Source organism: Pseudomassariella vexata (genome assembly GCF_002105095.1).
Source record: "Pseudomassariella vexata strain CBS 129021 chromosome Unknown BCR38scaffold_11, whole genome shotgun sequence".
Taxonomy (NCBI): Eukaryota; Fungi; Ascomycota; class Sordariomycetes; order Amphisphaeriales; family Pseudomassariaceae; genus Pseudomassariella; species Pseudomassariella vexata.
The window spans coordinates 839272-865380 of NW_024467966.1; the positions used below are offsets into that span (position 1 = coordinate 839272).

General features: G+C 49.9%; 10 protein-coding genes and 2 non-coding genes across 12 annotated transcripts; 5 read left to right on the forward strand and 7 right to left on the reverse strand.

The window, feature by feature from the left end:
- Nucleotides 1-553: 553 nt before the first annotated feature.
- BCR38DRAFT_411834 (uncharacterized protein) lies at nt 554-1399 on the reverse strand (the record flags this gene model as incomplete). The annotated part of the gene is made up of 1 exon (XM_040858614.1): nt 554-1399. The coding sequence occupies one exon, from the start codon at nt 1397-1399 to the stop codon at nt 554-556; it is 846 nt and encodes a 281-aa protein (XP_040712937.1).
- Nucleotides 1400-2223: 824 nt separating this feature from the next.
- Nucleotides 2224-2862, reverse strand: BCR38DRAFT_411835 (uncharacterized protein; the record flags this gene model as incomplete). The annotated part of the gene is made up of 3 exons (XM_040858615.1): nt 2224-2470; nt 2542-2714; nt 2785-2862. The coding sequence occupies 3 exons, from the start codon at nt 2860-2862 to the stop codon at nt 2224-2226; spliced, it is 498 nt and encodes a 165-aa protein (XP_040712938.1).
- Nucleotides 2863-4083: 1221 nt separating this feature from the next.
- Nucleotides 4084-4272, forward strand: BCR38DRAFT_293499 (ribosome-assembly protein 3-domain-containing protein; the record flags this gene model as incomplete). Its single annotated transcript, XM_040854477.1, has 1 exon — nt 4084-4272. A coding segment is annotated over one exon (189 nt), but the record flags the coding sequence as incomplete, so codon positions are not given.
- A 2031-nt stretch (nt 4273-6303) lies between these two features.
- On the reverse strand, nt 6304-7441 carry BCR38DRAFT_442293 (uncharacterized protein). Its single transcript, XM_040860802.1, has 3 exons — nt 7230-7441; nt 6925-7140; nt 6304-6857 (listed from the first exon to the last, which is right to left on the reverse strand). Exons 1-3 carry the CDS (start codon nt 7304-7306, stop codon nt 6560-6562), a joined length of 591 nt encoding a protein of 196 aa, XP_040712940.1. The 5' UTR covers nt 7307-7441; the 3' UTR covers nt 6304-6559.
- A 1812-nt stretch (nt 7442-9253) lies between these two features.
- BCR38DRAFT_45275 (HIT domain-containing protein) lies at nt 9254-10363 on the forward strand. Its single transcript, XM_040861544.1, has 5 exons — nt 9254-9436; nt 9562-9644; nt 9709-9870; nt 9980-9994; nt 10065-10363. The coding sequence occupies exons 1-5, from the start codon at nt 9394-9396 to the stop codon at nt 10182-10184; spliced, it is 423 nt and encodes a 140-aa protein (XP_040712941.1). The 5' UTR covers nt 9254-9393; the 3' UTR covers nt 10185-10363.
- A 178-nt stretch (nt 10364-10541) lies between these two features.
- On the reverse strand, nt 10542-12056 carry BCR38DRAFT_348628 (CRAL/TRIO domain-containing protein; the record flags this gene model as incomplete). Its single annotated transcript, XM_040856442.1, has 2 exons — nt 10542-11077; nt 11132-12056. The coding sequence occupies 2 exons, from the start codon at nt 12054-12056 to the stop codon at nt 10542-10544; spliced, it is 1461 nt and encodes a 486-aa protein (XP_040712942.1).
- Nucleotides 12057-13000: 944 nt separating this feature from the next.
- On the forward strand, nt 13001-14174 carry BCR38DRAFT_45300 (DASH complex subunit Dam1-domain-containing protein). Its single transcript, XM_040861560.1, has 4 exons — nt 13001-13525; nt 13580-13640; nt 13714-13765; nt 13818-14174. Exons 1-4 carry the CDS (start codon nt 13202-13204, stop codon nt 14008-14010), a joined length of 630 nt encoding a protein of 209 aa, XP_040712943.1. The 5' UTR covers nt 13001-13201; the 3' UTR covers nt 14011-14174.
- Nucleotides 14175-14206: 32 nt separating this feature from the next.
- BCR38DRAFT_459723 (zinc finger-containing protein) lies at nt 14207-14640 on the reverse strand (the record flags this gene model as incomplete). The annotated part of the gene is made up of 2 exons (XM_040862326.1): nt 14207-14342; nt 14414-14640. The coding sequence occupies 2 exons, from the start codon at nt 14638-14640 to the stop codon at nt 14207-14209; spliced, it is 363 nt and encodes a 120-aa protein (XP_040712944.1).
- Nucleotides 14641-16622: 1982 nt separating this feature from the next.
- BCR38DRAFT_349108 (aconitase family-domain-containing protein) lies at nt 16623-19250 on the forward strand (the record flags this gene model as incomplete). The annotated part of the gene is made up of 5 exons (XM_040856463.1): nt 16623-16736; nt 16813-17455; nt 17523-17647; nt 17702-19009; nt 19068-19250. The coding sequence occupies 5 exons, from the start codon at nt 16623-16625 to the stop codon at nt 19248-19250; spliced, it is 2373 nt and encodes a 790-aa protein (XP_040712945.1).
- A 1310-nt stretch (nt 19251-20560) lies between these two features.
- BCR38DRAFT_t266 lies at nt 20561-20663 on the reverse strand. Its single transcript has one exon. It is a non-coding gene; the product is annotated as a tRNA-Thr (tRNA).
- Nucleotides 20664-20816: 153 nt separating this feature from the next.
- Nucleotides 20817-20908, reverse strand: BCR38DRAFT_t265. Its single transcript has one exon. It is a non-coding gene; the product is annotated as a tRNA-Phe (tRNA).
- Nucleotides 20909-21680: 772 nt separating this feature from the next.
- Nucleotides 21681-25953, forward strand: BCR38DRAFT_467752 (Gaa1-like protein). The gene is made up of 7 exons (XM_040862757.1): nt 21681-22227; nt 22331-22468; nt 22531-22612; nt 22671-22858; nt 22922-23101; nt 23872-25214; nt 25280-25953. Exons 1-7 carry the CDS (start codon nt 22047-22049, stop codon nt 25763-25765), a joined length of 2598 nt encoding a protein of 865 aa, XP_040712946.1. The 5' UTR covers nt 21681-22046; the 3' UTR covers nt 25766-25953.
- The last annotated feature ends 156 nt before the right edge of the window (nt 25954-26109 follow it).

The following is a 26109-nucleotide window of genomic DNA, read 5'->3' on the forward strand; positions in this document are numbered from 1 at the left end:
TACAGTAAACGGTAAGTCGGTCAGGCTGGTGGTCAAGAAGGTATCAGAGCTCATGTAGTTGCCACGGTGAGTTTCTGGGGTAGGCCTGGGTAGTCCGTGGGCCAGGATTATTCTTCTTGATTTTCTATCGGTATGATCTGATGTTTTTACTGGGAAAGGAGGCACCACTTGGTCACTTGACGTTGTACTTGATTGCAGCGACTATTTTGTAGGTTTCTATGAAACAGGATGGACTGTTTTTAACTACCTTAAGTGCCTTTGAAGCCAGTAATAAACTATACGTGTCTCTCGAGCAAGCTTAGTAGCATCGGATAGCCTTCTAGCTTGTCATCCCCAACATGCAACAGCTCATTTGATCTAAGTTCCATCACCTGCTTCGAATATGGTAGCTTCGAAGGAATTATCGCTCATCGGCGTTCTGACATATCCTAACTGTGTGTAGCGAAACCATGAATATTGAAACCTTGCGCTAATGTTGCTAATCATGCAGTAATTATTCCTTCTAATTGAAGCGCTCCATGGTTCTCTCTCGAAGATATTCTCTCCTCGAACCTCAACGGTGAGATGAACCCAGGGCTTGTGGTTCTGGGACTGGTCCTCCACTTTTCTCCCATTGCAGAACTCTAGCATAGAATCCTCCGAGCTTCTCCATGTGCTCGAAACACCGGGTACGCGTCTGATGGTGTATGGGCGATCCAGCAATTTTCGTAACTACTTCCTTCTTCCACACATGGTGATCTGACTGCGCCCAACGCTCCTTCCGGTCTCTATTTTCCAACAACACCAGCGCCCTTCTGAAATTCCTCGTTTCTGAAGACATTGGCCTTCCACAACCATTGTCCCGATGTGGCTTCTTGCCTCTTGGTTCTCGGCCTGCTTTGTGCCCCAGAGAGATATTTGTCGTCTGCTCCTCTGCTGCCAGTGCCCTATCCAGCTGTTTCAAGCATAAACTCTTCTCGTGATCGAGCAAATGATCTGCAGCCCATGCGGGCCACGTGTTTACCCCCGACTTGGCCCAACCCTTACGCATAGCATCCCAACGGCATTTAGCTCGAGCCTGAAGAAGCTGTCTAAGTGTGCAAGAAGTGGCTTTTTCGTCCGAGTGGACCCAACGAGTAGCTCTCCAAAGTGCCGTCACTTTCTTGATGAACTGCTGATTCATCTCCGGGGTTGTCCACATCGCCTTGCAGGTCAGCGCGCAGGTCAGCAAGGAAGTGATATTGGTCTTGATCACGAGTTCAAGACTGCAGTCAAGATTATTCGAGGCGCTTTCAACGAACGGGTCCACGACGCCACGTTCCATCAATGATTTTACCCAGTATGCCGCGTCTACATTTTGTAAACCCGGCACTGCGAAGTCGAATCCATCCTGTAATGTTTCGCTGGTATGGAGGCCCATTGTGATGGTAGCTTATGACACGCACATACCCTCGGAATCCTTAAAAATGTTGATTAATGTAGGAGTTGGGAATTTTTCTGGATAATCGACCTCTGGGAAGATTATAAGTTAGTCAACGCGGATCGTCTCCAAATAGGGGTAGGCAGCCCCTGGATACCATGGTTGCGAGGTCTGAAGGTACTCACCTATCATTGGATATCGTTAAAGAGACGCTGAAAACAATTGAATTTGTGCTTAAGGATTTTGAATCCCAAAAATGATTGAATAATATGCTGATGATGCGGAGCTTGACTTCCCTGAAGTATACCAGTCGGAACCACAGCAGCGATGAAGCTTGTTGCACAACCCCCCTGCAAAAAGTAGCTATAAGAAGAGCATGTTTCTCTTGATATATTGAAGGTTAGAGTCTGTCATGAGACAGAAGTTGGATGTATTGGATATGGGCAAACTTAAAGGAACCTTTTCACAGATTCGAAGTACGAGGTGCCAGTAATGGGGTGCCAGAGTGCACCTTCCTAACTGACTGTGACGACCAAGGTGTGCCTACCTTCACCTTATTTGGAACCCTCCTCAGGAGGATCGACTGATTGAAGTCCCAAGTCTCCGCCTTGAGCTAAAATTTATTTTACCGAGAATGGGTTGGGTGGCGCGGCCATATCGTGATTTTAACACTCAGAACCCAGATTGCATATTTTGTTCGAAGCAGCCATCTCGAGAGTCGCCACACGTGGATGACAGTGCTTTTTTACACAACTCCAGGGTTTATTTCCAACTATGGTACATCACGAATTGAAGGATACTGAAAACGGGTGCTTGTTTAACCCTTAGACACTGTTCACCGAAGTTGGTCCAGCAGCCGTGAGACTGCTAGTAGCCGTAGGTACCAGCGGCTTTCCAGCTGGATTCCCTCTCGGGTAGCAGGCAAAAGACTTGACATACGGTCGAAGTCCGTAGCTTCCAAGATTCCAACCGATGGGGTTCGACATCGTCAACATGATGGATCCACTACAATCTGGAGTGTCTTCACACTTCTCTCCACTGGTATCTTCGCTAACGGCACTACAAGGCGCCCTGGTTTAAGTGACACAACAGTTAGAGTCTTCAAGTTGCGTGGCTGACCTAATAGTTATGTGCGGACTTACATTTGAGCGTAGCATACAGCATCCGCCGTCGCCGGTGTCAATGTCCCATTTCCCTCGGTCCATTCCGATGGCAGGTCGTAGCATGTTGCGTAGTCGTAAAGCCATGTGGACTTTTGTCCGATGCATGTAGAAGGGTGCACGACGCCTCCGTACTCGAGAGAACAGACAGTAGCCTATTGATATTGTGTTCATCAGCACCATGCACCGGAGTTGATTGGGAACTTGATATTGGAGAGAGCTTACGTTGGCTTGGGAACAGGAGGAAGATACGCTCACGCAACTTGTAACCAAGGCGGCGGCAACCAAAACGATGAACTTCATATTTCACAGAGGGAACTTGATCAGAGAGTAGTCGCTCGAGGAACTGACAATTCTGGTTTTGGTCCTGATGTGATATACTTGAGGTGGCTGCGCTAGATCTTTATCTACTTAATTACTTATTGGTGTTGGTACCAAGCGTCTGGCTCAATGTTGGTTGGCATGCAAGGCACAGGGATGGTTTGCCGTTGTTGGTTCCTGGGAAATTTGAAAATGGTGATCTTCTGTACCTTGCATAGCGAATTGCCAACCTCTTGGCGGCGAATCACCAACTACCAACAAGCTGAAGGATTGTTCCACTGAAAGATCCGGTCCTGTATTTTTCTGCTAGGGAGTCCAAGCTACTATTGGTGCAGAGATGAAAGGGAGGTGGCGCAACCAAACGAAACCAACGCCATACAGGGATGTATAGTCTCTGAGAAGTTACCAGATCGTCACACACCTGCGATATGTCGAAGCTGAGTGTAAGTCCTCGTTATGATTAGTATAGGACCACCATCTCTAGAGTACCTTGGAGTTCAGTGAATAGAACAACTGGAGCTTGGGTTGGGTTGGCATTGGCATGCTCATTGAAACTCGTGGCAATAGTGTCGAAGGTGATCCGGTTTTCTAATAAACTTACAAGGTATAATACTTGTGCTCATCTCAGGAATTGCAGAGGTCCCGTGAAACTGTACTCATAGTCTACAGCATGGATTTCCGATACGTATAATTGCCATAGGAGTACAAGCACATACAAGTTGGCCTTTCAATCTGCTCCACGGCATAGAATTGATTGTTGCCATCTTAATTCCGACCAAACATCTTGTATCTAAAAGAAGTATGCCTAGAAATAATCCAGAGGATATAGGGGCCTAATTTTTTGGTTGCATTTTAACGGTTGAAAGTGAGGACATATTTCCGACACCTAGCTTGTCTCTGGGTAAGGGTTCCAGAATGACGGGATTGTGGGGTGGTCGAAATTTTAGTTCACGACTCAACTCCGCTCGACAATGATCCATCTTCTGGTTTATCAGAGGATGCTTCATTCATAAAGTGTGCCCTCAAGAATAGAATCCTTGCACATTGTAACGGAACAGCATATCTGAGACGGCACATTTGCACCAATCTTTGTTCTCATCCAACAAGTGAACGACTTGCATCATCAACTCGGCGAAAGTGTCAGGCGCTCAAACTACAGCACAACCCTAATATCTTAAATCCCCGGCCGTAAGGATGCCTGGAAAGGAAACCGCGTCTGCAGACTTCACGTCCTTTTACCTGCAGCAGGCGACTAAGGAGTTTGCCGAGGACCTCGACAAGGTTCGAAACGCAGACGACTTCAAGGGTGACGCACTGCCGATGCTTATCAAGGGCCTGCAGCAGGGCACTGCGCTTTTCTCCAAAGCCGACCAGCAGAGGATCTTGGACGCCCAAAAAGCGGCAGCGTCAAAGGCAGGGGCATTGGAAGAAACCAGCAGTAGCGGCAGCAGCAGTGATGAGAAGTGAAATGGTAACCACAACTGTTACTAGCACGAGGAGATGCGATTCGAGTTGACGAACGAATGGCAAGGGGCAGACTATTGGAGGACTTTATGGATGGCATTATGCACCAGGAAAGCTTGGATTGCTGATGATTCTTCGTTATCTGTCAAGAATCGGACGCAACGCAGGAATGTCAACAATTTCATGAAGATCAAGGCGAAAGAATCCCTAGTCACAGGCCGGTCGGGATTTTGTCAGATCTAGCCCGCAACTTCGAAAAGTATAGCATCAGCCGTGGCTCGATACACCTACACCTACGTGCCGCCTATACACGTGGTGGATGAGGAGGGGAAGGAATAATGATGGCGGTTTCGAAGCGGTCTCAAGTCGAGTTCTTTGACAGCTCGTATCACCGATGGCTGGGCTGAGCAATGAACGGCGTTGCTGGGAAGATAGGTGGAAGCCGAAGACAAGACACAACTACACTATTCAGAAGCCTCCCAAATCGATGATGGAGCATCAACTTGCAACTGCCGTATTTGACCGATGAAGCCACATATGGCACATGCTGTTCCCTCGATTATCCTAGCATCACCAGCTTTCCTTTCCAGTAGACGAAAATCCTCTGGAAGTAGACGTAGGCAGTGATGTCTCTTGGCATACACCGCAAGCCAGGGGTCCTTCAATATGTTATCTCATGAAATATCCACACGCGATGTGAGAATACAAAAGTCAAATACCCCCTATGTCGCGGGCACCTTTGGGGCAGGCAAATGACCAGTAAACCTTCGCACTTTTACATCTCGACCATGGTACTGAATTCCAGAGGAATCGATAAAAAGTGAGCCTAGAGTTATTTCTTGTGTACAGTGGGGCAGGCTCACGGCATCCCGCCCGCATGGCAGTGAGCATGAATCTCAAATCTTCTGAGATACGATGATGGAAACCAATTTTACGAAGTACGCCGGTAGCCTCCAGCGCAGCCCAATGGAGCCTGTCGAATTCCTATCCCTCAGTATGTGTTGCGTGCCCCACGGTTCTGTGCTGGGTGGGTGTACTAGCTGCAAACTTTTGTGGGTTAGTCACGTCATCATTATCACCACCACCTAGACATCCTGTATTGCCCGCAGTATACAATACCTACGCTTCAATATCAAGTTTTTACCAAATACGTCTTGACTTATCCTATGTCACCGTCAAATTCTCATATAGACGCCACCATTCATTAGTCAAGGCCGAGAGGGAAAGGAATTTTGGTAGCGGATTGTTGCTAGGAGCATCGTGACTCCTTGCTTCTCTAACTTGAAATATCTAATACATCTCCATCCCAACAACGCCGCTGTCAGTGTAGGTTATTCAGATCGTGAAATACGCAGGGTTTTCGCCTTGAAAATTCCCTTGGATTCCTCTAGCCCGAGCGAGTTGCTTACAACAAGACTCTCCGACAAAAAAAACCGGGAGACATAAGTGAAAACAGGTTCTGTCTGGATTGCTCGATGCTTCACACCCACCGTTTACTTTTGCTCCTTGAATTTCCCGGTTTGTTTAAGGCTGTGAGTAAATATGAGATTAGATCTAAGCAGTTCCCTGATAAACTATTGAATGTATATGGTACATCTACTAGACACCAAGCCAAGCCCCAATGCAATCGATTGTGCCAGCTCGTTGTACTTTACAAACCATTTTCTCCACACTAAGAGCGGACACCTTCGGCTAGCATGTAATCAGGAGCGGATGTTCGCCTGGAATACCTCGGACTTTCGTACTTGTCAGCCTTCTTGACCGGCCACCAAGCCCGCATTTGCATCGGCCTCCTTACACATATTCCTTACTGACTGTCTGGCTCTGGTGCGATAGCCATGCTGCTAGATGCCTCTGGGTGTGATCTCCTGCTGTGTTACGAATCGGACGGACAGAAGTAGACTATCCGGAAACTACAACCGAGGTACTGTGTAATCGGGCCAGTGGCAACGTAGCGAAAGCCTGAGATTCATTCATTCATTCATACTCGTCATATTCAATCCAAAAAGAACGCCACGTAAATATGTCTCACGAACCAGCTTCCTCTCTTTGCGCGAGAAACGAGCATAACCGTGAAAGCACGAAATGATGCTGTCAACCCCTGTAACCCAGACCATTCACCTAGAATAGCACCGGCAAGGCCATGCATTGACTTCCCACCGCGGTTCCTGGGGGTAGCGCGAAGGACCGTAATGTCTCATGCTCTTCCGCCCTTCTACACCTCCACGAACAGGCCCCAATCTTTGACCTTAAAGGTCTCCCAGATCTTGGCCGCATAATCTACCGCGTCCCCAATCAATTTACCCTGTCTTCCCAACTCCAAATCGACTTCCTCCTCGTTGTACTCGCCCTTGATATGCGGTACGTTGATGGTGATGAGCATATCAGTGCTTTCGCGCTCGAGCCGCACCAGCGTCATGATGATGGCCGTGAAGTCGGGCACCGTCCGCTCTTTTTCCGCACTCGGTTTCGGCGCTTGCGTTGCGATGAGTGTGTATGCGGGTATTTCCTCACTGTTTCCATGGGATCGTATTAGCCAACATATAGTCCAGCACATCGACATAGCGAGGCGCAACGTACTCTAAGCGTGAGAACTGCGTCGGCGTCGTGTTCCAGACCTTGACGCGGTCGGCATCGTCTCCCACCATCTCCTCCAGGTGTGTCGTCATGGCGCGACCATCGAGCTCGGGGCTGCTGCCCTTGCCGCCGACGCGCTCGGTAATGTCGAAGATGATGCTTGTGAAGCCATCCTTGTCGATCCAAACTTCTTGGTTATCGGGTACTTGGCGCAAGGTGCTGAAGACCGCGAATAAAAAAAGTCAGCATTTCTGCGACTGGAGAAAGAATGGGATGGATGGGTAGGCAAATAAAGTTAGGTAGTTTACCTGACGTCTGCGAAGTTGGCTGGAAGATCGCAGATGAGAGCCCCGCCAAATAGAGGGGTGCTTTTGTACGAGGTCATTCTGCGGAAAAGTTTGGGGTATCTCGAGACAAAATTTCGGGTCAAAGACGTGTAGCAGGCAATAAAGTAATTGAAGTCAAATTATTTCCAAATGCTGGAGAGGTTTTGGGTAGGTTGGTGTCGCAAGTGTTAGTCCTGGTGCCTTGTTAGGTTCCCTCATAGCTACGAGGCGTGGTGGGGTACACCATGACGAAAGGGTCGACCAACACCCCCGGGGGCAGGGTTCCAACTACCATGTCACCCTTCAGCAACGAACTGAAAACTCCTGCATCCAACCTCACAAAACATGCAAAAATATATGGAAATAAATAAACCATTAGCGCATATTCGAGAATTTATGTAGCAAGCATGCAATTTCTAAAAATTGCAAAATGAAAACGTGCCCATATAATCGATTTTGCATCGTTGTAAATCCAAGAAGCAAAAGCTATAAGTTCTGCAAGCGGCAGACAATATGGTCCAAAGATTATGGGAAGGGATTTGTTTGGGTCACGCCACAGTCATTTCTGGTAAAAGGCAAGAGATGAGTTTGTTAACGGATCCCAATCCCGAACATTCCAGCTCCAAATGGGGTACATATACCGTACCAGAATGATCTAGGAGCCAAGACAGTTATGAACCAATAAGAAGCCGAATTCTGGAGATCCTGGTCAAGGGTCCACCATCGAGGGCGACTGTAGGGCAGCCAACATCCATCGGAAGGTAATTGCCGGTGCTTGAGATATGGTACGCTAAAGTGGGAGCTCTCTAATCAAGCTCTTGAAGTGCAAAATAAAGTCTGCTCTCTTACAATTCTGGCGCAATATATGTCCAGGCAGGTCTCTGTAATTGCGAGATGAGATGCCATTGGAGAGGGAAAGTTCGAGGTCAGTAACGAAAACAAAACATGATAAACAGCGCATCGAGCATTCACGTTTTGTCATCACACTGTAGTATCGAGTTATCCCATGTTGTTATAAAATATTCCACCCTGTAAAGTTATAGCGTTTAGGCTTCGTCTCGGGGAGAAAAACCTGATCTAACCACCTATTTGCGATAACTTTATTACTCCAGCCCTTACTCGTCGCGGTGTATTCCCACTCAGCGATATTTTGGTCTGGGAACCACTGTGCTTGGACTCTCTCGCCGGAAAATACGCAGACAGGTGTACCCCGTTGGGTATGCGAAATGTACTCTAACCAGGAGCACCACGACGAAGCGTCCGACTTTGATACGCGTACCCGGCGTGAATTAGACGTCCCAATAACCGTACCATGCCCAGATCCCCCCTCTTGGACACCTGTCTCATCCATATTATACTCGTTGTCGGGTTTGATACGATACTTCGTACGTAAGCGTTCGAGGAGGGTGTAGAAGTCTCGGATCTTGTTCGAATCGGACGCTCTAACTCGGCTAGCATCTGCGACGCGCCCAATTTTGGTACGTATCTGTGGATGGCGGCTAACGAAGTGATCCACCCAGTGTTGGCCGAGTGTATTGTTATCCCCTTGAGCAAGGAGGATTTCGGCAGCGAAGTCGGCCACATAACGCTTGCTAGGAGCCCGTCCACACACTTCTTCGTGTAGGATCTAGTTCACGATAACCTCCTCTTGCTCTGGAGTCAACTTTTGTTGCCTGGAGGCGGCGTCGCGATGCGAATTACCGTGACGAATACGGTAGGACAGTGTAGTCCCCTTGATAACGTACCGATGAGCTGCTACGGTCTGGGAAGAGCCCTGACGAACAAGCTCTTTAGCGCGTTCGATTCGCTGCTCAAAATAGTCCAGACTATTCTCCACTGGATTAGCCATTTTGTACGTAGATAGGGAGCAATTGCGAGGTAAATTGAGAGATGTCGTGTTGTTGAGGCGTAGAAATTCCCTGCAAAATGGGGGTGCATGCAAAAAGGTGGTCAATGCGGTTAGGTGCTCCGAGCATCCGATGCCCCTGTCTGACGTACCAATTTCTGAAGCCCTCAATCAACTCATGCCGAACTTCAAGCGACAGGACCTGGTTCAAAAGAGATAAACAGCATAATTTCAACTCTGAAGACCTCACATATAATCAAGACAACCCAATACGTTCTTCGCTTCTGAAATCTAGCGAAAATGGCCAGCACCGCCACCTGCATCTTCTGCAAGATCATCAAGGGTAAGTCCCGCCCCGCAGTCTCAAGGAAGGTTGGACCTCAAGGTCCTCCGTACCTAGCAACAAGCCGGGATCCTTCCTCCTTATGAGTCAAAGTCCATCAAACTCACATAATTCATCATCAACAGGCGAGATTCCCTGCTTCAAGCTCTTTGAAAGCGACAAGACCCTCGCGTTCCTGGATATCCAGCCCTTGAGCAGAGGTCATGCCGTGAGCTCCAGTTCCTTCCACACCTCGTAGTTACAGCTCAAAGCTGCTAATCATCCGTCGCCAGCTCGTGATTCCCAAGTTCCACGGCGCGAAGCTGGGGGATATCCCTGATGACCACCTGGGCGAGATCCTGCCTGTCGTCAAGAAGCTGGTCAATGCCACGGGGGCCGAGGACTATAATGTTCTGCAGAACAATGGCCGGATTGCGCATCAGGTAGTTGATCATGTAAGTCGTGCTTTGCTACTGAAACCCTCTCTGCCCTACCAGCCGTAGGGAGTCAACCTACTCTATGTCTCCATGCATTATGAATAATGTTATTGACGTGCTATTTCAGGTTCACTTCCATATGGTAAGTTTAGAAGGGGATATAACCCTTACAGCTCATGAACGTGGATGAGCCGTCACTAATACATGTCTAGATCCCTAAGCCCAATGAGAAGGAGGGTCTAGGTGTGGGATGGCCCCAGCAGAATTCTGATATGGAAGGATTGAAGAAGCTTTTCGAAGAGATCAAGGTGAAGATGCCGGCCCAGCTGTGAGTCCCGCAGAGTTACCATATATCTACTGTATAAGTGGTATAGCGATACCGAACCGAATACGTAGATACGTGGTTCGACTCTAAACTCAACGTCGCAAAAGAACGAAAGAAACATTGAATCTAAAGCAGCTCCTAAATTCTAGGAAACTGGCATACGAGCGTAGTTCTATTTAGGCGTGGCCTCACCTGGCACATGTGTGACCTGTGCCGGGATTTCTTTACTGTCATTCACTCAAATACTACCAAGCATGGGTCTCGTAACCCAACAGCCCCCAGTCCCAGGGTCTGCTTGCGCCGTTTTAGTCATCTAACAGGTGCCTCTTCTCCATATCTCCCGAAATCCTCTGATGTTGAGCTTCTAGTCAACATCATCAGCAGTTGTGGTAGTTGTAGCATTCGGCTCCGCAACCGCCGGAGTAGATGATGCTGCTGCGGCAGTACCGTTCACGGACGGCTTCTCCGAAGCGTAGTGGTTGACCGCTCCACCCGGTTTCAAGACGCCAACGCGGTCATAGTACGACCTCGCCCGGACGTAGGGGTCGAGCACCCAGTAGCCCTCGCGCAGTTTCTGCGCGATGGAGTTGCGCTCGGACTTGATCGCTGCACGCTTCGCCGTGTCCTTCTCTTGAATCCACTCTAATGTCTTTTGCTCGTACTCCTCGTAGAGAGCGTCGCGTGCCTCGAGAAGTTTGTCCCTTGTTGTGGTGTCCTTCATTTTTTCGTTCTCGCCGATGATGGGCTCGACGTACTCGTAAGTCCATTCGTCCTCGCCCTCCAAGTCCTTAGACACCTTGGCCGCGGGGACGAATTCGGCCATTTCTTTGAAGTTGTTTGTGAAGTTGACTTTGCTTGCTACTACGGGATCGAGCCACCCGCGGATGACCTTCCAGATACCTAATTGGTTAGTATACGCGAGTCAATCGGCAGTGTTGGAGAATATTTACTTACCTTGGAAAATCCACGGTGCCTTATGGACCAGTACCACGCCCAGGCTTTCAGGATAGTTTGCCTCGAAGCATTGAATCATGAACTTCAAGGGCGTGTAATCCATGTTGGCCATGGAAAACCCCGTCATGTCGAATATGACACAGGCCGTGTCGACTGGTTGGACGAGCATCATACGAGCAGTCTCGATGAGATATATCGTGTACCTCTCGAGACTCTCATTGGACTGTTCACCTTGCTTGTGTAAGCGCACCCTGATTACGCTGATAGGTCTGCCCGCCTTGTCAACACCACGGCAGAAACTTTTGCCCAGACGCATCTGTGCCAGGAAATCCCGCGCAAACTTCTTGCTGTTTTCATCGGTGGCATTGCGCTCTTCCAGTAGCGCCCACTCCTCGCCTCTGGCCATGATATCCTCATCGACCTTGACATCTTGCCTCCACTTCATGGTTGAAATAAGCATGACGAGCGCCTTTTGCACATCCCACTTTCTGGCCCGCAAGAACCGCAACACCAATTGGTCTGGGTGATCCATTTTCACCATAGTCCATATTGACTCTCTGATACTCTCGGGAGAGCGGTTTGCTAGCGTATCGCGGAATTGCTTGTTCTGTCCATACTTGTCGTCCGGATCGTCATCTTTAACGCCATCCAGTGCGGCGGTTTTCTCACTCGCGGCAGGCTGAGGGTTGTCCTTCTTATCTTTCTTGTCCTTTTTCTTAAAAATTCCAAGGCGCTTTTTCTTGGGTTTGCCAGATTCCGTCGTCGAACTCGTTCCGCGAGCCTCGAGGGGTACAGGCGCATCGCTGGCCTCGGCCGTGCTCTCGTCGTCCATCACCCCGCTCACTTGTAGTAAGAGCTTCCAGAGCTGAAACATCTTCTCTTCCTGCTCTGGGGTCAAATTCCCCAATCTTCCTGGTAAGTCCATCATCTCGAAGTCGAAGTCGTCGGAGACGGTCTCACTGACGTTGTCCTTGCTTTCGGATGTATCGGATGTTGCAGGGAGTATGGTAGCGTATATGAGGTATGCGCCTGCGGCAAAAAGAGGCAGGAAATAAAACGCGGGGCTGATCTGACTTTCGATGGACTTGCGTCTCTGTTGGCTTTCCCTTGGGTACGATGACTGCGCCAACTGGTTATATGTATGCACGCGCTGCAGGGGTGATGATGCGCGGCTCCGGATTATGTGCCTGGCGGGTTGGAGCGGCTGAGATGATAAGTCGCTAGGAGTTATGCGACGCGAAGCAAAAGAGGGGATCGAAGATGCGGCAAAAAATTGTCTACGAATAGCGGTCTGACAATTATAAATATTTTCTGGAGAGAATAGTCTCAGAGATGTAGCCCGTAGGTTGAGACAGAATCTCGCTTTCATGGGTTCGTCGGAGAGACGTTGTACACGTCGAGGCGCAACCGATCCTAGGAGTATCTGGCGCTTTGTAATGACAGATGATGGCCTAAGACGAGCGCGACGAGTGTACGTTCCGAATTTCCCAGGTCGGGCTGGTTCGAGAGTCGAATGGCTTTGGTGCGAGTTGATCGAGTCCGCTCATCTGTTCGTGTCCAAGTTAAAAGTAGACGACTTCTTGTTGTACTTCATTCAGCCCGGTGACAATTTTTAGCGTGCTGACAATGTCGCAAAGAGCGTCTATTTCTATACAAGAATCAAAAAGTAAAGTCGCAAGGTCTTGGGACGTTCTGAAAAGCATGTGACGCGTATGCTGAACAGGGTCGAGCAACCGCCCTTGATTACTTCAGAAAGACCGGCTGTGTTTAATGAAATATCTGCCGAGGCGGGCGAAGCAAAGTGCAGCCCAGCGATATCGTCATGAAAAGCGTGGGCTAATCAAGCTGAAGTGTAGCTGCCCTTGCGCCATACCCCTCGTCCCAAGGCGGGGTGTCCGAATTGAGCAACCCATCAGACCAAATTCGGGTCGTACATTGAAGCCAAAGCGTCGAGTTCTTCGGAACCGCCTTGTCAACCACGCGACATCAATATCACCCAAGTGTCTCCAAGTGTCATAAGCCCTAGGGCTTGAGCTACAGATTGTGGCATCGGCATAATTTGATCTCACAATGTCGGCGCAAGATAGACAGGAGAGCGTGAAGCGGCCTGCATCGCGTTCGCGATCGCGCCCCAAAACACCAACAACACCCTTGAGACCGTCGTCGAGGTCGTCTTTCCGCGAAAGCGCTCAGCGTTCCGTTTATGGCGGCGAGCCGTTTCCGCTCGACACTTTCGAACCTGCTTTTGCCGAGCTATCTGATGCTGTGGCCGACCTTGAAGCGAACATGATGCACTTCCAGTTGATGCATGAGAGTTTGGCGCGCTTCAGCGAGAGCTTCGCTAGTTTTCTGTATGGTCTCAACATGAACGCTTTTTGTGTGGACTTCCCCGAGGTAGGGTACAACTTGTATAATTGAAGGTTGGGCGCTTAACTAACGCGAATCTAGGGTCCAATCGCAGAGTCACATCGTAGAGCGAAGAACCAAGAATACCAAGCGGAGCCCATAGGTTAGTTGGAAGAGTCGATCCAACTTTCTGGGCAGTGTGATTACCAGTTGCTGATACGTGCTCCTTGATTCAGTCAGATCACGCAGTGCGGAACGCGGCGAACCGGATAACGAGACGACTTTCATGTAAGCCCTACTTCCTGAAGTCTCCTGTCTCAACTAACTCTCCTTGCCTCAGGACTACAGATGTATCGTTCGTAGAAAACCCTCCAGCATCATCTAAGGCCACTCCCAAGAAGTTTGAAAACCCCGAGCCGCGGCCGTCTCGTATCGCTGGTCCCTCAAGAGGTGGTACACAACGAGGTAGACCGGGCACAGGCAGAAGCCGAGGCAGTACTCTGGCAAGACCAAGAGCTCGTGGCATCAGATGAACACCACGACATTGTTGTCGGAGCTATCTATTAGGCGACGGTGTGATCTTGGAGCCAAAGCGCCCTGACGAGCAGCTTGTTTAACCTCCACCGGCAGGCATGCCATACAAAGCTCATGGGATGTTTTGAGTGAGTGCTTGCAGTATGTCACATATAACTGGTACGATTATGGGACCCAGTGACGATATAATGGATCTCAAGTTGTCATGATAACTTCGTTATCGACAAGAATGTTGTTGCCAGTGACGGACGGACCTTCGTTGTCAGTTCGCAGGCCAATGGCTGCTTCGGCTTCCTTCTGCGTGTATGGCTGCTCCTTCAGCTGCTTCACTCTGCATCAGAAGATCTATTAGTCCGCATACTCAATAAAGCTGGGTTCGGGCCATTTATTATCTTCACTCGCCTTCTCTTGTGAGGTTTGCATCTTCGATGCAAGACCAAGCTTGTCTCGGTGTCAAACCACTTGGCGCATTCTGTGCAGTACCATTTTCCCAGTCCGGGCAGATCTTCAGTAGCTTTCGACTTCTTATGCTGGGCAAGGTGTTTCGGCGAAAGCAGATCGGCCTTGACCTGGTCGAGGTCGCGAATCTTGTTGCGGGTCTTGGTCTTGGTGCGCTTGGGGACTCCCATTGTGTCTCGAGATGAAGATTATCAGGATAATGGATCTATGGAACGGGAAAACGAACGTGTGTCACTCGAGTTGAACCTAGGACTTGGGTTTCAGTGACCGTTCGTTAGATATCCCAATCCTGCTTTTGCATCGTATCGGAGTGCTCGAGCGGTGGACAATCTGAAAATTTAGGTGGGCATTTGGCGGGGCAAAGCTTATCGATACCGGCAGCTGCATTTGGAGCTGTGGCAGCTGTAAGTCAAGAACCGATTTCTAACTCAAGAAGTCCACAGTTGCAAAACGTATATTCTATCGAGCGTCGGTCAAGTCGATAGCATAGAGACCATATTGTAGGTTATACTATTGTACATGATTGCATACAACAACTTGGAAAGCATCGGTAGGCAGGATCCCCCATCCAGCAAATGCCACAGCTTCAACGGGGCCTCGGACCGCTCGCTTCGTCAGTGACGCGGAGGCTGACTACATTCTTACCAGCAAAGGCACTTCCTAGCCGGTGTTGGTGTGATTGAATGGCTATGATTGGATGTTACGAGATCCACAACCTGATCTCCAGGTCAGCAAGAATTTCCCGCTCATCCATTTGGGCAGGGTTCACGTGGAGGCGGGTACTAAACTTTAGCAGCTACTGCGTAACTTACGGGGCAACACATCGTGGTGAAATGGAAGCCTTGACATCGGGAGTTTTTCTCTCCTGCAGTATATTCTACTCGGTAAGGCCAGTTGCTCATTATGTATGAATCAAAATTCTATCACCATGATTAAAGTAAAATTTCTAGTTGTGCGTATCCACCGCAATGTTGCTAGACACAGAATACTTTGTGAGCTGGAGACTTGGACTACGGTGGAGCTTTCTAGACCCTTGCATGTGCATGTACATTATATACCGAGGTATTCGCAGGCCGAAACACAAGACACTTGTATCAATCTAGACCAATAAGCGGAGGACAGAACAAAGGGCGCGCACCAAGGGGGGTATAATGTGGGAATAGCACGGTATTCCAATGTAGTAGATAAGAGACAGCTTTGTTATTCCACTTGCGTCACTTGCGTGCCCTGTTTATACAATTTTCCGCTTGACCAGTTCGATAGTGTGAAAACGGTTCAGAGGGAGCAAGCACGTGCAACAGCAGTATGCATCACCTGCAACATGTAATTGGTTGCTGAGTAGTATACTGTTGCTAAAAAGACCATGTAACACAATTGCCTCCAGTGTCTTTAGTTGACTTCCCTAAGAGAGTCTATCAAACAACCTGCAAGGATAGGGCTGGCATACACAGGGAGTCGTTCGCGAACACGAACACTGTGTCCAGTCAGTCTCACGATATGTCACAACTTTAGCTTCAATTTGACCTGCATACAAATTCCTTATCCGAGCCGAAATGTTCGGAGCTTAGCCAAGTTGACAACCAGTCTAACCTATTATGGTACTATAGCTGGTTTATTCATCCAATGCACCGTCAAAGGTAGAAATCGGGCAATATTCAGATGGGAGATGGGATGCTCTGGAATAGCTATTGGAAAGTCGCATCGTAAAAATGATGAAATGCTTACTGTAGAGTAAACGAGTCGATTGTCCTGCGTTGATCTCACGCAGGATGACGACTTTGGGCCTGGGGATGTCTGAAATACAATGGCTGTGATTCGCCGCTGGCCCGAGTCGCGGTGCCGAAAAGGACCTAATCAAGTGCTGGGATGGCAGCTTCCCATCGCTAGCGCCGTTTTCCGACCTGCCTGCCACAGCCGTATTCTTTTCTGTTCGCATGCGGCAAATCGAAACTTCTGTTCTTTTCTCCTGCTTGATCTCAACATTTTCTCTTCGGGGAACCATCTTCTTCTTCCTGCCTCTTCTTCAGAGACAGTTCGTCTTCTCTCAAACTCTCCACTCCCCAAGGCAGCTGCCATATAGCCAACTCAATTACATTGATTTGACGTTGCGGCCGGTTGACCCCTCACAGTCTTCGGGACCAACATCGTCACCATGCTGGCAACGCGACAGGTCCAGAGGCAGGTCCTCACTCGCTCGCGGGTGATGGCTAACATGCCCCTTCGACGCACCATGGCGACCGTGACCGATTTGCCCTTGGATAGAAAGGTGAGCTGGAATTAGCAATGGCAACGTGGCTCACAAGAGCTCAGGGATGGATGCTAATATTTCCCTCATCTGCCAGGTCAAACAAAACAATCTGGAAGAAGGCAACTTCATCAACTACAAGAAGATGTCCGAGAACCTGGCCATCGTCCGAAGCCGACTCAATCGCCCACTCACCTATGCTGAGAAGATCGTCTACTCTCATCTCGACGACCCCCATGGCCAGGAGATTGAGCGTGGCAAGTCTTATCTCAGACTGCGACCGGATCGTGTTGCTTGCCAGGATGCCACTGCTCAGATGGCCATCCTGCAGTTCATGTCTGCCGGTATGCCTTCCGTGGCCAACCCTGCGACTGTTCACTGCGATCACTTGATTGAGGCACAAATCGGTGGTGTTAAGGATCTTGAGCGGGCTGTTAGCATCAATAAGGAAGTATACGACTTTTTGTCTTCTGCCTGCGCCAAATATAACATTGGTTTCTGGAAGCCTGGCTCTGGAATCATCCACCAGATCCTCCTCGAGAACTACGCTTTTCCCGGTGGCTTGCTGATCGGAACTGACTCGCACACTCCCAACGCCGGCGGTTTGGGCATGTGTGCCATCGGTGTCGGTGGTGCTGATGCTGTCGACGTTATGGCCAACCTTCCATGGGAACTGAAGGCACCCAAGGTGATTGGTGTCAAGCTCACTGGTGAAATGTCTGGCTGGACTTCACCTAAGGGTACGTGGTTCGAAATTCCCTGGCGGTGCCAGTAAACATCGCAAATGGAGCTGACTTGGTGCAACAGACATCATTCTCAAAGTTGCCGGTATTCTCACTGTCAAGGGTGGAACTGGTGCCATCGTTGAGTATCACGGCCCTGGTGTGAATGGTATCTCAGCCACTGGCATGGGGACCATCTGTAACATGGGAGTACGTTTTCCAGATTTATGCGCGGCGAGTGTTAAGCTAATCAAGTACAAACAGGCTGAGATTGGTGCCACCACCTCTGTCTTCCCCTTCAACGACCGAATGTACGACTACCTCGTAGCCACCAAGCGCAAGGATATCGGTGACTTCTCCCGAGTTTACGCCAAGGAGCTTCGTGAGGACGAGGGCGCCGAGTACGACCAGCTCATCGAGATCAACCTGTCCGAACTTGAGCCTCACATCAACGGCCCCTTCACCCCCGATTTGGCCACCCCGATCTCCAAGTTCAGCGAAGCTGTCAAGGCCAACAACTGGCCGGAAGAGCTTAAGGTTGGCTTGATCGGATCGTGCACAAACTCGTCGTACGAGGACATGTCCCGTGCTGCCTCCATCGCTCGTGACGCCCTTAACCACGGAATCAAGTCCAAGGCCGCCTTCACCGTGACGCCTGGTTCTGAGCAAATTCGTGCCACCATTGCCCGTGATGGTCAGATGCAGACCTTGGAGGAGTTTGGTGGTATGGTTCTCGCTAACGCTTGCGGTCCTTGCATTGGTCAGTGGGATCGTAGGGATATGAAGAAGGGCGAGGCCAACTCAATCATTTCGTCCTACAACCGTAATTTCGTTGGACGCAATGACGGCAACCCTGCTACCCACTCTTTTGTTACTTCACCTGATTTGGTCGTTGCCCTCAGTATTGCCGGCTCCCTGCACTTCAACCCCTTGACCGACAAGCTGAAGGACAAGGATGGCAACGAATTCATGCTCCAGCCGCCTAGTGGTGATGGTCTTCCCTCTCGAGGATACGACCCCGGCCAGGACACCTACCAAGCTCCCCCCGCAGATCGCACCACCGTTCAGGTCCAGGTTTCCCCCACCTCAGACCGTTTGCAGACCCTCTCTCCCTTCAAGGCTTGGGATGGCAAAGATGCCATGGACATGCCCATTCTCATCAAGACCCAGGGCAAGACCACGACTGATCACATCTCAATGGCTGGGCCTTGGCTAAAGTATCGTGGTCACCTGGACAACATCTCGAACAATATGCTGATCGGTGCCGTCAACGACACCAACGGCGAAGTAAACAAGGTCAGGAACTTTACCAATGGGGAGTGGGACGCTGTGCCGGCTACCGCTCGTGACTACAAGTCCAAGGGCATCAAGTGGGTTGTTATTGGCGATTGGAACTACGGCGAGGGTTCTTCCCGAGAACACGCTGCCCTCGAGCCCCGTCACTTGGGCGGCATTGCCATCATCACCCGATCCTTCGCTCGTATCCATGAGACCAACTTGAAGAAGCAGGGTATGCTGCCTCTCACGTTCGCCGACCCTGCCGACTACGACAAGATCACAGGTGATGACAAGGTGAGCACTTCTGAGCAGCTGGTTTCTAATGAAGAAACTTGACTAACTGTACTTTTAGGTCGACATTCTCTGCACTGAGCTGGCTGTTGGCAAGCCCATTACAATGGTTGTGCACCCTGCCGATGGAAGTGAACCTTTTAACGTGAAGTTGAATCAAACATTCAATGAGCCGCAAATCGAGTGGTTCAAGAACGGAAGCGCATTGAATACCATGGCCAAGGCGCACGCCAAGTCGTCATAAGGGATGGATGTGGATAGTGCTACAATGGGTTTGTGGAGTATCAAAGGGAGTAATAGGAGATTCCTTCATGCATTGTTGGGGAGGTTTCCTAGACTTCTTTCGGTTTTATACATGGGCTTCGGTACGGGTGTTCTGCTTTCTGGATGGCATTGATAACCCGCGCATGAAGTTTCTTACCTTTTCTAGTTATGTACAAAATGAAATATTGTAAAATAGTTCGGCTGTTGCTGTGATGGAGTAGCCTATGATTACTGCTCTGCAACCAAATCTATGGGACAACTTAAGTCGTGAGAGATTTTGTATGTGTTGCGCCAACTGCGCGACGTTTTTCAAGGCGTGATGTGTACGAAGCTGTAATAGTATCTCTTGCTTAATGAAGATTTGTGTTTTGAAGACTCCTGGCTGCGCAATTTCTGGATTTAAAGAAGCCAAGTGAGGATAGGAAGCATTCAACAAACAGTATGCCTTGACTCACCGATCTGCCCTTGTTATGCTATCTGGGTGACCACCTGAGATTCTTCCTCACTTGTATGATATTTAACAGCACACTACTCCTGTACTATCTAAAGGGAATTGGAGAAAGTGCATGGCGAGACAACTTATAAAACGTACGACCAAAAGTCGAAATTTTTATGGGAAAAAAAACTTACGAATAATAATAATAATATTAAATACGCCGTAGGTGTTAACCCTCGGTACCTCTACAAGTACTCCCTTAAGGGGCTATAGATGATATAGCGGGCCCTTAAGCCGCGTCGGGCGGTTATACAGGTAAACTTGTAGCCAAACGACTACTAAACCTCCTGTCCCTCCCTAAGTCTGTGCTACAACCCCTGCCTGAACTACCGATAAGTGTGGTAATGTGGCACTTAAATTCGTCCTCAGGGGTGGGATGCTGCTGATGTGCAGAAGATGCTCGACTATTTTTTTTGTCGCGACAAGTCGTAGTATCTGCTAATTGGGGTTCTCGTCGAGCGTATACATCTCAACCATACGCTCAAGTGGATAGACCGTAACGTGGTCTAGACGCTCGCAAGAATCGCGGCGAGAGGGCGTGCTGCGCGCCTTCTATCGTGAGGGGACGGGTTCGCCGACGAGCGTTATCGGATAGGCGAGGTCCGATAAGGGGCCGGATTAACGATTCGAATTCTGGACCGGCTGTCGAGTTATATTCCGCCGACGTAGTGCTTGACGGTCGACTGGCTAGGATGCTCGTAATCCTAAACTGCACCAATCTCCCTATTATCGCTAGGTAGGCGAAGTCAACAAGGTGGGCAGCGCGCCATAAGGGTTGACTAAACCCCCTTGTGTGTCAGCTGCGGGATTCGAACCCGCGACTCGTCACCGACCCAAGTGGGTGAGGCTCAAATCGGGACTTATCTACCAGCGAAGTGACCAACTACACCAGCCGACATGAAGTTGATATGTATGTACGAATAATAACATCAGTATCAATGGTGTGTAGCTTCGAGGTAATAGAAAGATCAAAAGAAGTAGTTAATCGAGACGCAAAAAGACTTACGCCTCATCAAGATATGGGGGAAGGATGAGGCAAAAGAAATATAATGCGGTGAATGTGGATTGAACACATGACCTTCAGATTTCAGATTCCTGAAGTGGACTTCAGTCTGACGCTCTCCCAACTGAGCTATCCCCGCTTGTTGAAAACTAAGGGTTATATTTTCACCTATATTGTAATACTGCCACTTCCAGGTTTGCGCTGATCCACTACCCACTTCTTTTAACCTACAACTTTGGAATATTTTCCCTATCCGTACTATATATGACTAAGTAGCAATTAAGGCTTTAAGACCATATGTAAGTGGTAGAGGACGGCGCATTCTATACATTCTACTATGCTGTCGTCGAGGTATTCCTTGTTGCGTTTCTTCTAGTTGACAGCCAAATAGAACATTCGCCTTCTATTACTGTAATTACCCTCATAACTCCGAAAGCTCAGTGGGTCAAGCCGCCATTTACGCTTGATAAGTGGATATATACCGACAGGTAAATCGAATTGGGCATGTTCAGTCATAGTACTGTATGATTTCCAGAGTCTGGCAACAGTTATTCTGGCTAATGGCTTTCTTGTTTTAATTGCGCCGTATCTCTGTCGTTTTGCACTCCCGATGGAACAAACAGATCATATCATATTATTCCATAGAAATACCAGTAGGGTCAACCAAATGAGAGACTCTGTTAGTTATCACCTGCCCGTTGGGAGCTCACGAAGCCCGTACTGCTATCTGGCAATTCCTACCTAGCCTTACCTTATTGCCATTCAGCGACAAACCGAAGCTCGAGAAGTCGGGTTCCGGTTGCACTTGCTCGAGCTCTGGACCCCGCAAAACCGCAGTAATTACATATGCAGGCGGGGAGGTCAAATAAGCTTGGCTAGCTCCAGTCCAACTGAACGCGATCAGCAAAAGTGTCATCTTCAGTCAACAGGGGGTTGGCATCGAAACTTCAGAATAAACGACACGAAGACATTCTTGCCCGGCGCCCAAATAGTATTTACACAACGTAGTGCTGATAGTTTGCTTCCTTGGTCGATGGCGATTCTTCCGTAGCACATAATTGCTTCTGTTGGTGAAAGCTGACTCGAGCAAGGAAGTTGCTACTATTCGTACTACGCATTATTTACTTCCAAAGTAGACCCGACATTCTCGGCCGCTCCGTCCGAATCTCGCTCAACGAAGAACGACCCAAACCACCGTGCATTTCATCAACCCAAAGTCAAGCAACGAGCCATTGAGCCGTCAAAAGGGCTCTGGTTTATTAGAACGAACCAAAGACATGATGCCCAACGTACATTCCTTCAGCGCACTGCGGGCGCGCTCTTACGTGTTCCGGCTGCCGCTGTTCACGCGCGCAATCGTCGTCGTGATCACGCTGCTATGGCTCGCCAGTATACAGTCGGTGTGGGATGTGCGGCAATGGGGTGCCTTGATACCGGATCAGGTCAGCTTGTTTAGTGGTGAGTTCGTTTTGCGCCTACCCGCGGACTTTGGGAAGCGCGGTCCTGGAAGAAAGACAGGGAGAATCAGACATAGGAAGGCTAATAGAATGGCTCATGACAGCATACCGGATGAACACGTTCCCGCTCATACATATCAACTTCATACATGCACTTATGAACGTGCTGGCGTTGACACCCCTTATGGAGAGGTTTGAGAGCGAATACGGCACATTGACGAGCCTGGCCATGTTTATTGGACGTGAGTTTCCCTGGGATTGCAAGAGAGGAGAGGGTTCGAAGTAGGGGGCTAACGGCGCACAGCGCTGAGTACGATACCGGCGCTCTTGTACATATTCGTAGAGAGGGCAGTGCTGAGAGGGAACACGGCGGTCATGGGGGCTAGGTACGTCACCTCGCTTGTCTGATCATCACCACGAGGAAATATTGACATGGAACTGCAGCATGTGGGTGTTCCTGCTACTGGGCATGGAGGCGATCCGAACCTACAAGAGCAACCCGCACCTGGTTATTGGAACGCATCATGTGCCAACGTGGACTACACCTCTGGTTCTGACTCTTGTCGTCGCGGCCTTGGTCCCTAGCACCAGCTTCCTCGGCCATTTGTGTGGCGTCGCGGTTGGGTATATATGTAAGCGACCAACTCTCCGTCCAACAGGCACGAATGGCCAGGCAGCTAATAGGTACAATACAGTCGGACTGGGCTATCTCAAGTTCCTTTCCCCTCCCGAGAAAGCCCTCCGTTGGGTTGAAGCGAAGCTCAACCTACTGGGTCGGCTGCCTCACTACGTCAGCGTAGATCAGAAGACGTACGGAAGGTTCGGGGTTCTGCCCACGAGTAGCGCTAGCGCAAGTCTTCCGGGCCTGGTGGGCAGTACGCAGAGATTGGGACCCTAGAGAGGAAACCGTCGGTCTCGCGGCATCTCCTTGTTGATGTATTGATTGTCTTCGAACTTCGTTGTGTATATCATATAAAACATGTCTGGACGCTTTGGACCGGTGGCAGGCACTCTAACTGGAGTTTTTGGTCTTCGGTAGGTCTCATTACCACTGGTTGGCGTTTATGGGCATACATCGTGGTTTTTCACGGAAAGGGTTGAGGTAGGGCTATGATTATGGCTGGCTCGACTTCAGCTCAACTTGCTTCTTTGATTGAGCGAAGTCAATATAGCGAAGCTTTGCATGAAGCGTTAGAACGTATATAATTCAAGTTTATTTTACGTTCAATTGTTCAACCTAGGCAAACATGTTGGATTTCATGAACTTGATAAAATCTACATGTCATGCGGGTGTTATGAAGTTGGACCTAAGATTATTACTAGCTGAAATCGCACTTATGATAGCGTGCCCTGAGTTGAGCGCATAACATAGACCTGAATCGAGTGAGATTTAATGTGAAGTTTCCCATATGTGAATATGCAACTAACGGTTAATTAGCTAGAGCTCCCCTAGCTCTCCTGTCGGACCCCTGAACGCTTAGCGGGCCACAGCGCCAATGGCCACAATCATCGTTCTCGATGCCGAGTTCGAAGTTGTCGAGGTAGCCATTGTCAAAGTGCGTGCTGCGTAAACATGGCGCCTCTCCTCTGTAAGTTGTGCAAGGCAGGAAAGCAGCCGTTACTCTAGCTAATTTGTGTCTTGCAGCTTCGGTGCTCTTCGCCAGGCGCGATGCGCGACTCCTCAAGCTCCCGCCGTACATCTCGCTCCTCTGCATCCTTATCGGCCTGGGCTGGCTCTTGATGCTGCCCGCCGATGGCTACTCGCGCCGAACCTACATCTCGGAGAACGCACTGCTCCCGGGCCAGGTGCACACGTACTTTGGCGGCAGTGACCAGAACGTATTCCGGGCATACCGACACGAAGTCACGGCCCTGGCCAACCGCTCCAACACCGAGATTAACGACAAGCTCGAGGACATGTTCGGGGGCATGGGCCTGAAAGTCGGCCGCCAGAACTACACGTACCACTCGTCTGGCAACACGCTCTCGGGCGAGAACATCTACGCCATACTGCAGGCGCCCCGCGGCGATGCCACCGAGGCCATTGTGCTGGTCGCCGCCTGGAAGAACGTCAAGGGGGAATTCAACCGCAGTGCGCTCGCCCTTGCCTTGGCCTTGACCCGCTACTTCAAGCGCTGGTCCCTTTGGTCCAAGGATATAATCCTCGTCGTCCCTCCCGACAGCCGCGCCGGTACCCAGGCCTGGGTCGACGCCTACCACGACGCCCACGACGCAGCCACCGTGAGCTCCTTGCCGCTGAAATCGGGCGCGCTGCAGGGCGCTGTCGCTATCGACTATCCCTTCGAGGGCCGTTTTGGTGATGTCCATATTGTCTATGATGGCGTCAATGGCCAGCTGCCCAACCTTGACCTAATTAACTCCGTTGTCAACATCGCGAGCGGACAGATGGGCATGGGGGCCACTATCCAGGAGATGTGGCGTCATTCGGACAAGTACAATGACCGGCTCAAGACAATGCTCAGGGGTATGATGAACCAGGGGCTGGGCCATGCTGCTGGGCCGCATAGCTCTTTCATCCCGTACCATGTCGATGCGATTACGATTCAACCCATCGGGCAAGGGTGGCACGATGAGATGGGGCTGGGGAGGTTGATCGAGGGCACCTTCCGGAGTCTGAATAATCTGTTGGAACACCTGCATCAGAGTTTCTTCTTTTACTTGCTCATGCACAAGGAACGCTTTGTCAGCATCGGCACCTATCTGCCTAGCGCTATGTTAATCGCGGCCAATTTTACGATTATGGCTATTAGTCTGTGGGTGAAGAGCGGGTATGCGACGGAGACTGAGCCCAAGACTGAGCCCAAGACTGAGAACAGCCCGACGGAGAAGGACGCAGAAGGCAAGGAACATCCAGACCCGGCGGTATCAACAGTAGAGCGCGATCTCTTCCTACCGCTCGGCCTCGTGACAGCGTGCCAGTTCCTAGGCTTCCTCCCGCTGTTCGTGTTCAACTACGCGCCATCCGGTGTAAGTTATATTGCTGCCCTCTCTCCTATACCATACAACGAAGAAAACTGACAAAGATTCAAAAGCTCCTCACCCCCCTCTTCTCCCTCTTCGCCGCTCTCACCCTCCTCCTGCCCCACGGCCTCGCCTCCTTCCTCTCCTCCTTATCCTCACCCCCCACCCCGCAACACTACCAGCTCTTCTCCTCCTTCTCCCTCCTGCTCCTAGGCATGTTCCTCTCCTCCCTCGCCACACTCAACTTCTCCCTTGCCCTACTTGTCGGCCTGCTCGCTTCTCCGCTTACCTTTGTCCGCCCCTTGCGCCATCCGATACTGAAATACGGTTGTGCGGCTTTGTTGTCTTTGTTTAGTCCACCCATTGTCGTGGTAGCGGGGGCGGTGGCCGGTGAAGTTGGATTGAGGGCAGTGCTCGAGGAGGCTGCGTTTGGGTGGGGGGTTTGGGGAATGTATACACCGTTGGTCGTGTGGTGTGTGTGGTGGCCGGCTTGGGTCGTTGGGATGGTGGTTTTGCTGGGTAGGACGGGGGTGTCTGGGAAGGCGAAATCGGCGTAAGGTTGAGTTCAGGTGACATTGCAAAACAGTATATTTGCATTTGAGCGGAAAGAGAAAAGGTTGATTTATAAGATAGGTTTAGATACCACTTGTTGCAGTGCACTATCTAAGGTGCCCTACTTCAAATATTCACAGCCAGTCTTGCTCAGATACGCCGTGTATGCTGAATACCAATACAAAAGCGTGACAAGTATCAAATCACAACCGTTCTGTTTTGCGTCCCAAGAAATGCAACTTAATTGACGCATGCTTATAAACTAATACCCTGGTTTCAGTATCTGATCTGATGAGGATGAAGTAGGAAACTCAAGCTACCTTACTCAGGAGTGTTTAAAGAGTCTATC